Here is a 15539-nt window from a genome sequence, read left to right as displayed (position 1 = left end):
TGAAATACTTAATACTTCAATAACAAGTGGCTACAAATTTAGCACCGCAGACGTGCCACATGTCTAGTCGAACATTAGTACGCTTAAGTGAGTAATCAGTGTTCAGTTTCTTCGATGTATGAAAGTATATCTATAGCCATTCACCCACACCTGCGAATGTCAATCAATTGATCCACAAGACACTTCCAGTTCGATTGGTTCATGCAACTTTAGGGAGGCAGGATCTTCGTGAATGTCGCTACCCTGTTGGCAAAGAGTTGAGTCCGTCAAGTCCGAGTTCTGAAGTTCGAGAAAAGAGTTTAGCTTGCTGGCTACCTAGTTAGCTAAGGGGAAGAGTGTGAGCAATAGCTGAGATCGAAAGCACGGTAAGTGTGTAGCATTTCATTGTTTTAATGAAATTGAGCACAAAATGGCACTTGCGTCGCTCGCTGGTTAGTTTAATAAATGTCTCCGCCCTTTTCCGTTGAAAGATACTTTGTTGCGTCAAATGCGAGGAAAAAAGTAGCTAGTCAGCTAACGAGACTTGATTGAAGTATCGATAAATTGATTTATGACCACCTTTTCTCACAATGGCAACTGGTATGAAATTGGTTTTACGTAAATTACTTTCTATATTTGTAAGGCAGACGTGTATATTCTTTTCAGATTGCAGGGTTTCTGAGCCACTTAAGAGTACACTCCCCTTTTGTCAATACTTTCACAAACATGCAAATGTTAAGTCGCTGTAGGCTAGACACGCGCCGCATATACACGGAAGCGCTTGGTGGACAGAGTGAGAGACAAAACATGTTTATGCCCGTTTTAGCTTCAGTTTTGGAAGACCGTTAGGCCTAAGCGCGTTCTTACTCTGCTTATGCGCTTGACGTCTGGTCTTACCATTTTTGGTCATTTTTGAACCGAGACTGACCGAAAGATAAGGACTGGCATAGACGAAGGAAGCATGTAACAACATCACAGAAAGAGGAAGGAGCTAAACATATAAGCAGAAAACAAATACCAAATGGAACAACAAAAGAGTTGTTGTTCCAGTGATTCAGTATGATTTTTAATCACCTGGCTTTATCTCATCACATCTCTCTCCTTTTCTCTTTTTTCCCCATAGATTTGAATTTCAAAGCATTTTAGTGTTAGGATTGATTAATGAATCTACAGTAATTTAGGAGTAGGCATAATGTGTCTTTGACATCGCCCATTGACCCTTATGCTGTGTCAGGATGATTTGTGTATTGTATATGTATTGTTGTCTTTCAAACAACATCAGTAAAAGAAGGGTAGATGTACATTTATCCCTCCAGTTCAGCTGCACTGGCCTTAGCAGACCCGTCTCCCCAGTGACCGTTACTTCCTTAGTAACCGCCTTATCTGCCAAAGCATTCACTGGGCAATAAAAAGCTAGAACAAGCAGAACACAGACTAACTGCTAATGAAGCAGCAACATGCAGATCACAGAAAACGTGTCCCTATACCAGGTTCCTATAGGGAACTAGTATATGTTCTTCTCATTAATGTATCATTCTTTTGAGAAATAAGTGCGGCCGGATGCCGTATTGCTGCATGCGCTCAGATTCCCCTCTGTCGGTGAAAAGAACTCCGGGTTATGAACCCAATTACAATGCACCGACGATAACGTGCAGACTGCGGCGTTGATGATGTCTGTCCAGCAGGTGCTGGGCTAAACCACTAGGGGGGTGATGTCTGGAAGCAGCGACATCACCAACGGTAATAGTTCCGGAGGCAGCTGGTCCGTCCTCCCGTCCGAGGTATGCAGTGTGTGTGTGTGTGTTTTGTGTGGAGTTTTTTTTTTAAGGGGGGGTGGTATGGTTGTGGTGGTATGCAAGCCCCTCATTGTTGTGTATGTGGGTAGAGATTAATTACATTTCTCAGCAAAAACAAGCATGTTGTTCACTTCGTCATAGGAGCCTGCTGTTGGAAATGTTGACCCCGGAGCTGGGGGGAGTGAAAGTTTGACAGACATACCCAGCTTGGCACTGGGAGAAAGAGGTAGCGCTGCTTTGATGTGCATTTCACCTACTGTATGGGGTCTGTATGTGTTTGTGCTGACTTACTGTCTGAATGTATAATTTAAAAGTTTCAATCCAGTAAAACTCGCCTCATCTTCAAGACTATGATCACTTCAATTTGTATTATTTTACTTCTGAAAATACAAGAATATTTTTAATCATTTACGTAATTTTTTCGAACATTTGTGCATTTTAAAAATAACTCACCAGCTGCTCTACCAGTGGAAACTCCATTCCTTTATTTATTATATGTAATTTCTTTATGTATAGTATTACACAATAGAAATTATTGTGTTAAGTTAACTTAAGGTACTTAACAAACAAATATTTTTGAGGGAACTGACATGCAACAACATTATTTAGCTTGTTAGCTAGCCAGAAAATTTTAGCATTCATAAATGCTAAATACTAAAGAAGCTACACTTAGCTAGCTTTGTGGAAGTCATAGTTAATAAATGACAGTGTTGTGTGGTATTCGAAGCCTTTGCCTCTTGATTCGAGAGCTGCAGGGAGTATGAGTGGCTGAGAAAAAAGAAGAGGAGCATTTACACTGTTGGGCTCTCCACAGCACACAGTCACAATGGTGTTTTCTTAACTAAAAGTCTCCAATTAATAATTCATGCAACGGCAGGCACAAGGTGCAGTGCCCGGCCTCATCATTCACTGCAAGGTTAATTGGCTCACACACTCAGGCCTAGCAACATCTAATTCATATCGCTTACATTTTTTCACCATAGGAACACGCATACATTGTCAGGCCAATTAGATTTTTTAAATGTAGTGTTCTTTCTTGCTTGTTTTTGAATTAGTAAGCGGTTAAGTTCATTAATGGATGAAGTTAATTATGTTAAGTAGGTAAAATGAAGGATAGACAGTCTAGCACTGTTTTGCAATCATCCTTTAGCTGGATGCCACAGTGGAATGATGAGACTGGGGGGGGGGGGGGGTCAAGGCTGCTGGGCTTCATCATAACCAAAGTTTTCTGTTTTGTTGCTGCAGGTGAATCGTGTTGGTTTAGAGCAGGGCTGCCCAACCCTGGCCCTGGAGATCTGCCGTCCTGCAGGTTTTCACTTCAACCCAAAAAAAAAGCACACCTGATTCTACTAATTAGCAGCCCGAAGAGATCTCTAGCTGTTGACTGAGGTGTGCTTTGTTTGGATTGGAATTAGAAACCTGTGGGACAGCAGATCTTCAGGAACAGGGCTGGGCAGCCCTGGTCTGGAGCTTTCCTGTGTCAGGAAGCTGGCGCCTGTGCACTTTGGCTGCCCGTGCTAAGAAACGCCTCTGCTGTGTGTTCCAACAGGTAAGGAGACAGAGCCGCTGACAGGTGACAGTGCCGCAGAAATGGAGGGAGTTCACTCCAAGCAGGACCTGCAGGTAATGCCTATCGCTCACTATTTAATCGTAGGGCAGTGGTTCCCAGACCTCTCCTCAGGTACCCCCAACCTGATCCAGGTGTTTAATGTCTTCCATCCCAAGCACACCTGATGCAACTAATTAAGGGTGTGATTAGCTGTAGCAGGTCTGTTTGAGTCGGAACACATTGAATATCCGGATCTGGCTGGAGGTATCCAAGGAGATGTTTGGGAACCACTGTCGTAGGGCATCCTATAATCATCTTACACTTCCATCCAGATCACAAGAATACCCCAGCCCTCCCTGCCATATCTCCTTAAGCTGCCACCACACTTCTTTAGCCCCAACCCTGATTCCCCCACTGCAATTCAGTGGACTAAACACAGCTGTGCAGACCCTTCTATAAGAATACTGAACTGAAAACTGCTCATCGTGGGATTTTATGTGGTGGCAGTTGACATTAATAATCCAGCTTCAGAAATCCTAATATTGTGTTTCAAATTCCTGACCTTGAGTCGGCTCCTATAATACTGGAAGTGTGGGCCTAAATCAGCTACACAGCAGATATGTAATTTATTTATTTATTTTATTTTAGTGTGTATGTATGTTTTTCAGTTTCAAGAACCTGCTGTTGAAAATATTGGCCCAGAAGCAGAAGTGAACGAAGGCCTCACAGATATGCCTAGCTCAGCACAGGAAGTGACAGGTAGGCCGCAGCTCAGTGCGTTTCACCCTTTTCACTGCTTTGATGTGCGTTCAGCCTTCATTTCCATATGCTGATCTCTGCAGGCTTTCTCTGTGTGTAGTGCGCGGTTTGCTGCTGTGTCTTTTTGTGCTACCGTTGCTGCGCGTGCTGTTTGAGTGTTGTGTGGGGAAAAAAAGTTTTTGCTGGCTAGCGCCTTTTAGTCTCAGATTGAATTGTCCGGGTTGACGTGTGACATTTTAATCGTTGTTGCGCAATTCTGTTTGGTCCATTTGGGATGTGAATATCATTGAACTCTAAGTCCATTTTCACACCAAGTTCATAGCCTGAATTGACTGAACTGAAACGGAATTGGTCCCAGCCCTGGTGTGCTCCGTTGTGTACTGGTATTGTGGTGTTGGTGGTTTGTGTTATTTTGTATTGTGACGTCTTTCCTGCTTTCTGTGACAGAGGCTGTCACTGAGGCGGAGACAGGGGGGAGTACAGAGCAGACTGGGGACATCCGCTCAGAGGAAGGTCTGCAGGTCAGCACATTAACCGTTAACCTTTCCCCTGTCTGATAAAGCCTCTGTGCTCTATTCAATAAACCCTACAGAGAGTATGTTTAAAATCACTGTGCTCTGTTCAATAAACCCTACAGAGAGTATGTTTAAAATCACTGTGCTCTATTCAATAAACCCTACAGAGAGTATGTTTAAAATCACTGTGCTCTATTCATAAACCCTACAGAGAGTATGTTTAAAATCACTGTGCTCTATTCAATAAACCCTACAGAGAGTATGTTTAAAATCACTGTGCTCTATTCAATAAACCCTACAGAGAGTATGTTTAAAATCACTGTGCTCTGTTCAATAAACCCTACAGAGAGTATGTTTAAAATCACTGTGCTCTATTCAATAAACCCTACAGAGAGTATGTTTAAAATCACTGTGCTCTATTCAGTAAACCCTACAGAGAGTATGTTTAAAATCACTGTGCTCTATTCAATAAACCCTACAGAGAGTATGTTTAAAATCACTGTGCTCTATTCAGTAAACCCTACAGAGAGTATGTTTAAAATCACTGTGCTCTATTCAGTAAACCCTACAGAGAGTATGTTTAAAATCACTGTGCTCTATTCAATAAACCCTACAGAGAGTATGTTTAAAATCACTGTGCTCTATTCAATAAACCCTACAGAGAGTATGTTTAAAATCACTGTGCTCTATTCAATAAACCCTACAGAGAGTATGTTTAAAATCACTGTGCTCTATTCAATAAACCCTACAGAGAGTATGTTTAAAATCACTGTGCTCTATTCAGTAAACCCTACAGAGAGTATGTTTAAAATCACTGTGCTCTATGCAATAAACCCTACAGAGAGTATGTTTAAAATCACTGTGCTCTATTCAGTAAACCCTACAGAGAGTATGTTTAAAATCACTGTGCTCTATTCAATAAACCCTACAGAGAGTATGTTTAAAATCACCAGAAGGTATGATAACATGGTGACCTCCCCCCACACTTTTTGCGCATTGAATTCCCAGATTTGCCAAGAAACCGCGCCTGAGAGCAGTGAAGGCTCCGCCCCTCCCAGCCCCACCCTTTTGGGCCCCGCCCCCTCCAGCCATGTCTCCCTTGGCTGCAACCTTGAGGGCGGCAGCTCCGTTAACCATGAACCCGAAACGTTCTCCGACACGTACACCCACGTGAGCTCCTCTCCCGAGGAGAGCCACATACCCATCGGCCATTACCCAGAGTCCGAGTCACCGGGAAGGGACGGCGTTCAGCAGGAAGAGGAGGGGTCTGAGCTGGCCAAAAAAGTGGCCGAAGTGGGGAAACAAGCAGGTATGGAAACTGCGGTGGAACGTAAGCTCTGCACGCGTGACAATCAAAGTTATTAAAGCTGGAGATGTATGTGGGACCTTCTTCCCTAGGCTCAGCTAATTGTTGCACTGTTCAATCAGTAACATAACGATGTGGAGATTAAGGTCTGTTGTGACGCATCTAGCCCCTCCCTCTTCCCCTCATTGGGCCGTTGGGTAAATGCTCAACGTGTTTGTGTTTAAGTGCAATTGGTGGATCAGCTGGTCAAGGACATGTTCCATGTCTGGGAAAGGAAGCTGACGAGACGAGGAATCTCTGGTAGGAGGAGTGCACCCAGGAAGGGATGCATGCAAATTGGTAGATGCAAATAGAGAGCATGATTTTATTTATTTATTTATTTTGTGTAAATTTTCCAAGAGAAAAGGGAAGAGCATTCGGATCGGATTGCTTTTTTTTGCCACTTATCTTGATATAATTTGGGTTTTCAAATATGCGTTTTTTGCATTTTTTTAAAAAGACATGGATCCTTTCAGCTTCTGCAGAGAGTGGTTCTCTCCTGTATGTCCTCTTATCTTTGCTCCACTGCACTCTCAGTTCAGGAGGGAGCCCTTCATTCTGGGCTCCATGTTATATTTGTTAGTGTCATTATTGTTCATCTTCCTGCTTGGCCACTTCCCATTGGCCCAAATGTTTATCTGAATAAGCAAGATGGCAGCTACAGGAAACGGCCACACAGTCCACTTGGTGTTGATTGGACATTTTGTGGCTTTGTATAAAAATAAATATTTTTTTGTACAGCACTTTTCAGTACATTTCCAGAATGCTTTGTAATGCTGCTTAATGAACCTTTTTGTTTGTTTTATCTTTCCCAGCATGCAAGAAATTTGCAGTAGATTCAAAAAAAACTTTGGATACATATTTTATTATTCAGTATAACTGATCTGGCTTGCCTGGGGTACCCAAGAGTATAACATTTTGGTTGAACGTGATATGGAAAATTAGCTGTTTTGCACACTGAAGCTGTTATCAAATTTGCATATAATTGCTAATAAAAAACGAATTCATCAGTAGAATTCAACTTAATTGTCCGTATACAGTTACTAATTGGGTGCATACAGTTGCAAATGTTTTCTATGCCAATTGTCCACTGCTGCCTGTAAGATACTGTGCTGTACAGTATTTACTGTATCTTTTGTGTATAGTTGGTCATACTGGCTTTTATATAGAAATTAAAATTAAACTGGGAGGTAAATCACTGGAGTGGCGGTTCAGTTAAGGATTCACAAAGTAATTAGAGTTTGCTGGAGCAAAAATAGAAGGCACAGGGGGATTACCATCAGCGCTTACCACTGACCGTGTAGCAGGCAACTTTATTTGTGGTGTCCAGATTTGTGATGGTATTCCTTGAGGAGCCTGCTTGTGGAGGGCTATGCGAGCTTGAAGCGCAGCTGTGCTGCTTTAAAACTCTTCTGCTGAATACTGTTAGAATAATAGAGAAAAGAGAATATTTACTTCTGGATGAACACTAGAATGCATACAAATAATAGCAAAACGTATTGGTGTGTCGAGCGGTCGTTGTAAATCTTATGTCTCTAGAAAGGTTATGGATTTTTGAAAGCTTGCAAGTGGGAGAGGTGTGGTCTCCCATGGCTAACTGCAATCTACATACAGCTCAGTAATGACAAATCCTAGAGCCTCTGCCTGAACCATTTAGACAGACAGACGGAGACAAGCAGAGCTAGCTTTCAGTACTAATCATCTGTCGTGCTAAAAATAACTTCAAGCTTTGCTGGTGTGTGTGATGTGGCTGTTTAATTTCCTTTCTCATTTCCTTGGGTAGATTTGCCCTACGACTCTGAGTTAGGGGCGGAGCAAGGCCCCGAGGGGGAGGGGCTGAGGAAGAGAAAAGTGTTCCCAGTCGGGCCCTTGGACCAGCCGGGGAGGGAGGGTGGTGAGGTGGACGAAGACCAACCGCTTAGGCCCAGAGAGGGTGATGAGTACGGAAGCGGCTTCACCTAACAGGCATTGGGTTGCATTTTGCTGGCTTGGCTTTTTTTGGTATCTGTGAGCACATTTTGTTTTCTCAGGTATCATGATCTAGAAGCTAATGGTAGAGAAATTTATTTCTTAGTGTTACTGGTACTATTGGTACTATTGTACTGCTATTGTTTTGGTGGGTTGTTGTTTGTCAGTGTCAAGGAGATACTGGCAAACTTCCAGTAAGAGAGACAGCCCCTGTGCCACAGCTGTTTCTCAAAAATAGTAGAGCTGAAGATAGGGGGTGAAGATAACCAGATTTGCTATTACTGACTGTCATCACAGTAGCTGCCAGTACTTTTGTAGCTCTTCTTAGTGGTAAGTTTACCATTGGAATGTTGGAAATTGGAAAGATCCATTGGAAATGGCAATTGGAAAATCATTTCTGAACGATTAGTTATTTTATTTGATTTCATATAAAAGTGAAATACATTGCCCGTGGGTGGTTGTTGAAGGTTTTTCTCCAGTTTACCAAAATCGTTTTGTGAAGTCACTGATTTAAACCAAAATGTAAACTAGTGGCAACTTACAACCTTAGTAATGGTGGCATTGCTAGCTGACGTATCGTACTAAGTTAGAAACTCATATGATGCATAAAAAGTATTGAAGGTTTATTGTCCCCACAGGTGTCTTCACTGACCTGGATGATGGTAGGTATTGAGTGGGGGATCTGAGCTTTGAGACTAACTCACATGGCCAGTGGATGCCCTAGAATATTAAGACCATCTTGCAAACTATTCTTAGCACTTAGTTTTAATCTCTACGAAATGCCCATCCCCCCCCCCCCCCCTCCCCTTAGCATTTTGGCCAGGGCTAACTGTAGAGTAGTTAAAAATACACTACATGGTCAAAAGTATGTGGACGCTCAAACATTGCACCCATATGTGCTTGTTGAACATCTCATTCCAAAACCATGGATATTAATATGGATTTGGTCCCCCCTTTGCTACTATAACAACCTCCACTCTGCTGGGAAGGCTTTCCACTAGATTTTGGTACATGGCTGTGGGGATTTCCTTCCATTCACCCACAAGAGCATTTGTGAGGTCAGGCACTGATGTTGGTCAATAAGGCCTGGCTTGCAGTCTGCGCTCTAATTCATCTTAAAGGCTCTGTGCAGGCAAGTCAAGTTCTTCCACACCAAACTCTTCCAACCATGTCTTTATGGACCTCGCCAAACCCAGATTTGTCTGTCAGACTGCCAGATAGTGATGGGTGATTCATCACTCCAGAGAACGTGTTTCCACTCCTCCAGAGTCCAATGGCCGTGTGCTTTACACCACTTCGGCCGATGCTTGGCATTGCGCATGGTGATCACAGGCTTGCGTGTGGCTGCATGGCCATGGAAACCCATTTCATAAAGCTCCCAACGAGCTGACGTTGTGCTGACATTGGTTCCACAGAGGCATTGAGTGCTGCAACAGAGGGTGGACAGATGATTTTTACATGCTACACACTTCAGCACTCTGCGGTCCTGTTGTATGAGCTTGTGTGGCCTACTGCTACATGCTTGGGCTGTTGTTACTCATAGATGTTTTCACTTCACAATAACAGAACTCCCAGTTGATCGGGGCAGCTCTAGCAGGGCAGAAATTTGACAACCTAACTTGTTGGAAAAGGTGCTGGAGTGTGGAGCAGTTGTGTCAGTCATGTGTCTCTAGAAAGGTTCTGGATTTTTGAAAGCTTGCGAGTAGGAGAGGTGTGGTCTCCCATGGCTAACTGCCATCTACATACAGCTCAGTATTGACAAATCCTAGAGCCTCTGCCTAAACCATTTAGACAGGTAGGCAGAGACAAGCAGAGCTAGCTTGCAGTGCTAATCAGCTGTCATACTAAAAAGAGCTTTGAACCAAGCGATCCAAAGTCTATTTGAATTAGCGGTTTAATGGGTTTGGGTTTGCTAAAGACAGAAAACAATTGGAAGTAAGAGTTTGAAAAGAAAGTTGTGTGTGTGTGTGTGGGCCTACTTGTGTTACAGAGCCAGTGTGGCCAGTAGACCATTCTGATGTCAGAACTGGAAATGGATGCAAACCCTTTGTGCAGAGAGAACATTACGCCATTATCCGATACAGCATATCCTGCTGTAGTGCCACAAATGTGCATTGCTCTTGTACTGCTCCATACTGTAGCGTGTTATGTAATGGTGCGCATGTGCTGCGTGACAGGTTTTGTGATTTCGCTGTTATGGCAGTTTGGCATTCGGGATTTTTGGGCCTGTGTCTGTATGGTAGCTGTTGTGCTTGCAGTGTGTTAAATTTGAGTGTGTGCTGACAGTATTATAATGGTAAATCCTGTGACTGCTTGTGATAATACTAGCTGTATCGTCTGTTATTGGATGAGTGTGTATTGTAGTGGTAACAGGAGTGTTTTTCTTTAGCAGAGGATGTTCATGTGAGAGAGCTGAATGACCAGGAGCTGCCAGGAAGTCAGGTTGGCCATCAGTGCTTTCTTTATTCATTTTCTTTATTTCTTCCACCACTCACTGTGGGGATGGCAAGTTCATCAGGCATGTGTCTTTCTTTTCACTTTTGTCTGTGTGCATGTGTGTGTGTGTGTGTGTGTTGGGTTAGGCGTTTCAGAACGCAGACGCTGACCCCCAGGGAGTTCAGGAAATGGCAGAGGTTCTGGATAAACTTGCTAAAGAGAACCAGCAGATCAGTGAACTACAGGCACAGCTACAGGTTAGACCTCCTCTCATCCTCCTTTCCTCTCCTCTGCCATCCTGCCTTATTCTTTTATAGATCTTCCACTCAATGCCCTCCTAGTTTCTGTCCTTCCTTCTAGCCTCCCTCTTTTCCTTTCCCCCTCCTACATTCCTTTTTAATTTCTCTTATCTTCATTAACATATGTGGGTTTCACTGCTAAACAGTCTCTTAATGTTTAAATATCTATGTATTGTCTGATTCAAAGCTAAGACAGAGAAACTTGCAAACACATCCTGGCTGCAGAAACATGGTGGATATTGTAGAACAAGGGCATGGATGGAGAATAGTGAACAGCGTGCAGCACATCAAAGGTTGAGTGTCAGGCAGAGAAGCCATTCTGATATAAGCTAACGGCCATAGCCATGATAAGTATGCACAGTGCATTGTGTGATATCACTATATACATAAAACATTACATGGTCATGCAGTAACATAGACCTGATAACAAGCCTGATAATAAGCAATGAGCTCTATAAAGCCGGTCCCGTTCTGCTCAATGAATAGCGGTGGAGATGTACTTCATGTGCAGTGTAATATCATCACTGTCATCGCACATCTATGTTTAACACACGTCTATGGTTACAGTAACACACATCTATGGTTAACACACATCTATGGTACCGCTTCTCTCTCTTCTCGGCATGAAATTGTCAACCCCCAGCTTTCTGCTCCTTGCCCTGCTTTACACCCTCGCCCGTTCTCTCTCTTCTCCCCATCAGTCTCAGAAAGAGGAGCTCGACCTGGCCCTGCAGCACGCAGAGGTGAATGGGAGAGAGAGGGTCCAGAATGGAGAGCTGGAGAAAGAGAACGAGAGGATGAAAGAGGAGCTGTCGTCTTTGCCTGCCCTCCAGAGCGAGCTGGAGTCCTTGAGGGCCAGAGTGACTGAGCTTACCTTGCTCACAGGTATTGTACTGAGGGTCTGAGTGACTGAGCTTACCTTGCTCACAGGTATTGTACTGAGGATCTGAGTGACTGAGCTTACCTTGCTCACAGGTATTGTACTGAGGGTCTGAGTGACTGAGCTTACCTTGCTCACGGGTATTGTACTGAGGGTCTGAGTGACTGAGCTTACCTTTATGACTTTCTTGATAGTGATAGTGGTTTCATACTTCTTTGAAAATTTTCATTAGTTGACTCTCACTTCCTTCTCCCCAGCCAAGGAAGAGTCTCAGGAACCCCCACTCTCCGCCTCCACATCGCCCCCATCTGACCAAAACCAGAGTGATGCCCCGACCCCTGTGGTGGAGGAGACGGTGGGAGCAGCGGAGGAGAAGAGCCCCGTGGGGAGTCTAGAGGAGGAGCTGGAGCGGCAAAAAGTGCTGTTGGAGGGCAGCAGGAAGAGGCTGGAGGGGATGAAGATGGAGGGAGGTGGGAAGAAAGGGGTGAGGGAGGGGCTTGTGGAGATGGAGAGGAGGCTGACCGAGGAGGTGGAAAAGCTGGGGAGGAGGGGAGGAGAGAAGAGGAAGAGACCTTGGGAAGGGAGGAGTGAGAGACGGGAGCAGAGGAAAGAGTTGAGGGGAGAGAAGGAGGCTAAAAAATGGAGAAATGGCGGCAAAGACGAAGGCAGGGACTGGAAGGAGAAAGAACTGAGAAAGGAGTGGAGAGGAGAGAAAGAATGGAAAGAAGGGGGGGACAGAGGCAGAGAACCTGGTAAAGTTTGGAAGAAGAGGGAGGAGAGAAAAGAGTGGAAGGCAGAAAGGGAATGGAAAAAGGGGAGGAATGGTGGAAGAAAAGAAGGAAAAGAATGGAAGGAGAGAAAGGAAGGAGCAGGTGAGAAACTGTGGAAAGCAGGCAGAGATGGAGATAGAGACCAGGGTGATGGAAAGGACTGGAAACAGAGGGAAGAGGAGAAGGAGAAAGGCTGGTACAAAAACTGGGAGAGGAAAAGAGATGGCTGGAAGGAGGATAGAAAAAATGGAGATGGGAAAAAATATCATAGAGATCATTTTCACAAGAATGAGGAGGACAGGAATGGGAAAGAAGGCATGGGTGAGCAAAAAGAGAAGGCCAAGAAGGACAGACACTGGCAGGGTACACCAGACAAGACACCCCTGAGTGCATCACACAGACACCACGAACACAACGACTATTGGAAGCGGAAGAAAGAGAAACTCCAGCACTTCTATCGCCCCCTAGTGCAGTGTAACGGTATGGCAGAGTGTGCCAAAGCTGAAGGACTAGCTCCTGTCACGCTCACTGATTTTGAGGCCCTCCTAGGGGGTTACCTGAGCAAGATTGAGGAGGCTGGCCGTGATGGTGGGGAAGAAATTAGCAAGCTAGTCAAGGATTTTTTTGTGGATGGGGTTTTCACCCATGACAAAATTTCCTTCAGGGATTTTGTGGAAGATGTAGCTGACATTCTGGAGGATATGGTGGAGGGTGAGGGAGAAGACGATGATGAGGTGGAGGATGAGATGGAGGAGTTTGAGAAGGAGGCGTTGAGGAAGTTTTCAGTGACAGAGGGAGAGGCGGAGGACCAGAGAGGTGAGAGGAAGAGAGGGAATGTTGAAGTGAGAGGGTGAAGGGGTGGACTTATAGAAACGGTTGAAGAAAAATGAATGAGGGTACGAGAAGGGGGTGGAGGGAGAGTTAGCACAGATTATGCCCAGGAGGTCTGCATTTAGAGGAAAATTGCTTAAAATGTTAAGATTAACAGCAGCTTAATCTTTTAATAATTTTACTGCAAGGATGGATTATATTAAACCTATAAATCATCTTCCTCATACTACAGATGTTCAGCTTGTACAACATTACATTTCTGCAGACACGCTTATTAATAGCAAATTACTCGGATTACATTTTTATGCACAATCCATTTATACAGCCCAGAGGTACAGTAGTAGCACCCTGCACCGTCAATCAAACCTGCAACCTTTGAGTTACAGCCCCCAGTTCCCTAAGCATTGTCCTGTATTACCGCCTACCAGTAGGTGTAACTACTTGTAGTCTAAAGGAGATTTTCTCCGATGCCACGGGCAGGTCATGTGTTATTTACTCTACTCCATGTGGACAAGCCACCGACAAATGTGCTTTGCTACAGAGCCTGAAGCTGGGGCTTCTGAGCATAGAGGCTTGTCTGCCACCATGTAGTCCACAACCAGTCCCAACCGTGTGGGGACTCCTCGTGTTTCAGCTAGTAGTGCAGCGCTCAGCCAGTCAAGTATAGAGCTGAACATATTCTTCTGGAACCATCCGTGGCAAGCCTCCATCCACACTGCCCCTCCATATCTCTCCAAATGGGCATAAGTCCATTTAAAACATAATTAAAGCTCTGTTTACTGTAGTTCCATGCGTTTAAAATTAGTGTTTCAATACTGTCTTTTTGTACTACTTTGCAACTTATTCAAGCTATTTAACTGTTTGAATGTAACAGATCTTGTGTATTTTCCTATATCTGTAGGCTATGGTTTACTTTTGATGACTATTACATATTAGGCTAAAGCTTTAATAGGCTGTGGTAGGCTTAATAGGGTAGCACGTCTTTAGGAATGCCGGGAACCTGATTCTGCCTGTGAATTGGAAGGGTTAGGCTGGATTACGGCAGGTAAAACGTCATTCTCTGTGAGATGGGCTGAGAACCTTAATATCTGGTGTATTCAGGAAAGTCTAATATTTTTGTGAAATTGGATTTAAAAGTTAAATGTTTTGCATAAATCTAAAATTTAAGTTGATGAGGACGTGTTTGGTCCTGTATATAGATTGCTTACTGTAGTTTCACTTGCTCTGGTTTTGTAGGTTTTGATTATGGTTGTGTTTTTATTTATTAAGCATTTTCAAATGCTATTTTGTTGAAGACTACTTTTTCAACTGGTATTGTTTGATTACTACATAGTTACAAATGTAGATGTACTGTGGAGCATTATAAAGTGGGTAATTAAATGAAACATACTTTTTTGCTTTTATACGTACATTGCTAAGGTATTTTGAGGTAATTTAGGTAATATATAAATATTCCACAAAGTGAGGTACATTTAAAAAATAATATATAACATTCAGGCCTGCATCAGTTACATTTGTAAGTACTTGAAACACTTTGACAACAAACCTGCTTATCCCTGAGAATTTCCATTGAAACCTATTGCTAACCAAAGTATACAATCATATTACAGGAGAATTTTGTTCTGAATTGTGAAAATCAATGTTGCTTTTAAGATTGTCACTGACCTGATAATGTCAGACAATGTTAATATGTCAAATGTTTATGGAACCCCAGTCTGATATCACTCCATACATAAGATTGTGATGTTTTTGTTTTTGGTTTTTGTTTTGGTAAATGAGTAAATGCACACTGTTTCTTCAGGGTTAAAGGGTCATATTTACTATAGTCATCATACGAGGTGTCTTGCTCTACATGAACAGTGCAGAAATGACTTGAGTTGCTATGGTGTTGGAACTAGCAGAATGTGCTAATCTGAATTCCTTGAGTAATCGTAAAATCATGATAGCTGAGTATTTTCACTTCAATAAGACATTTGTGTGGAACTAAAACAGTCTGTGGATAACGTTTTCTTTGATGTAGAGTGTAAATGTAGCACATACACCAGTTCAGAACAGTACCGCCGTGTTCTACTGCGGAAAGTATAGTTACACTGTTGTCAAAAACTCTAGTTGGAAGGAAAATGTCATATCATATATTCTAAAGCCCGTTTGTTTCAAGGAGACAAGGCAAGGAATTTTCCTTCGTTTGGAAGCACAACTAATTGTAGGATTTCCTTAGCTTTTTGCAAAAATATTTACGTGAATAAAAAACTTGAAAAGCTGAAGTTGCTCTGGAGGTCATTTGTGTATGTGCGTGCGTTTTCTGCTTTTCTTTTCGAACCCTCAACGAGATGTGCCATTTCCTGTCTGAAGTCGCCTGTCATTCATCAGCCCATTTGTGCAGCCAGAGTCTGTTTTGGTAAACCCTAACCC

At 43.3% G+C, this 15539-nt stretch overlaps 1 protein-coding gene across 1 annotated transcript; it reads left to right on the top strand.

The window, feature by feature from the left end:
• Positions 1–69: 69 nt before the first annotated feature.
• pbxip1b (pre-B-cell leukemia homeobox interacting protein 1b) lies at positions 70–15391 on the top strand. The gene is made up of 14 exons (XM_064304002.1): positions 70–365; positions 1665–1760; positions 1917–2001; positions 3325–3398; positions 3993–4083; positions 4531–4604; positions 5607–5907; positions 6130–6204; positions 7727–7894; positions 9585–9613; positions 10285–10353; positions 10494–10604; positions 11348–11531; positions 11784–15391. The coding sequence occupies exons 2-14, from the start codon at positions 1692–1694 to the stop codon at positions 13148–13150; spliced, it is 2697 nt and encodes an 898-aa protein (XP_064160072.1). The 5' UTR covers positions 70–365; positions 1665–1691; the 3' UTR covers positions 13151–15391.
• The last annotated feature ends 148 nt before the right edge of the window (positions 15392–15539 follow it).

This window comes from Anguilla rostrata, chromosome 1 (genome assembly GCF_018555375.3).
Source record: "Anguilla rostrata isolate EN2019 chromosome 1, ASM1855537v3, whole genome shotgun sequence".
NCBI classification, from domain to species: Eukaryota; Metazoa; Chordata; class Actinopteri; order Anguilliformes; family Anguillidae; genus Anguilla; species Anguilla rostrata.
This window is presented reverse-complemented; position numbering and strand designations above follow the sequence as displayed.

Coding starts and splice junctions, on each gene's coding strand:
- pbxip1b (XM_064304002.1), top strand. CDS start 1,692: ATGTCTGGAAGCAGCGACATCACCAACGGTAATAGTTCCGGAGGCAGC. Junction 10,354..10,493: donor AGGAGCTGCCAGGAAGTCAG/GTTGGCCATCAG, acceptor GTGTTGGGTTAG/GCGTTTCAGAACGCAGACGC. Junction 10,605..11,347: donor AACTACAGGCACAGCTACAG/GTTAGACCTCCT, acceptor TCTCCCCATCAG/TCTCAGAAAGAGGAGCTCGA.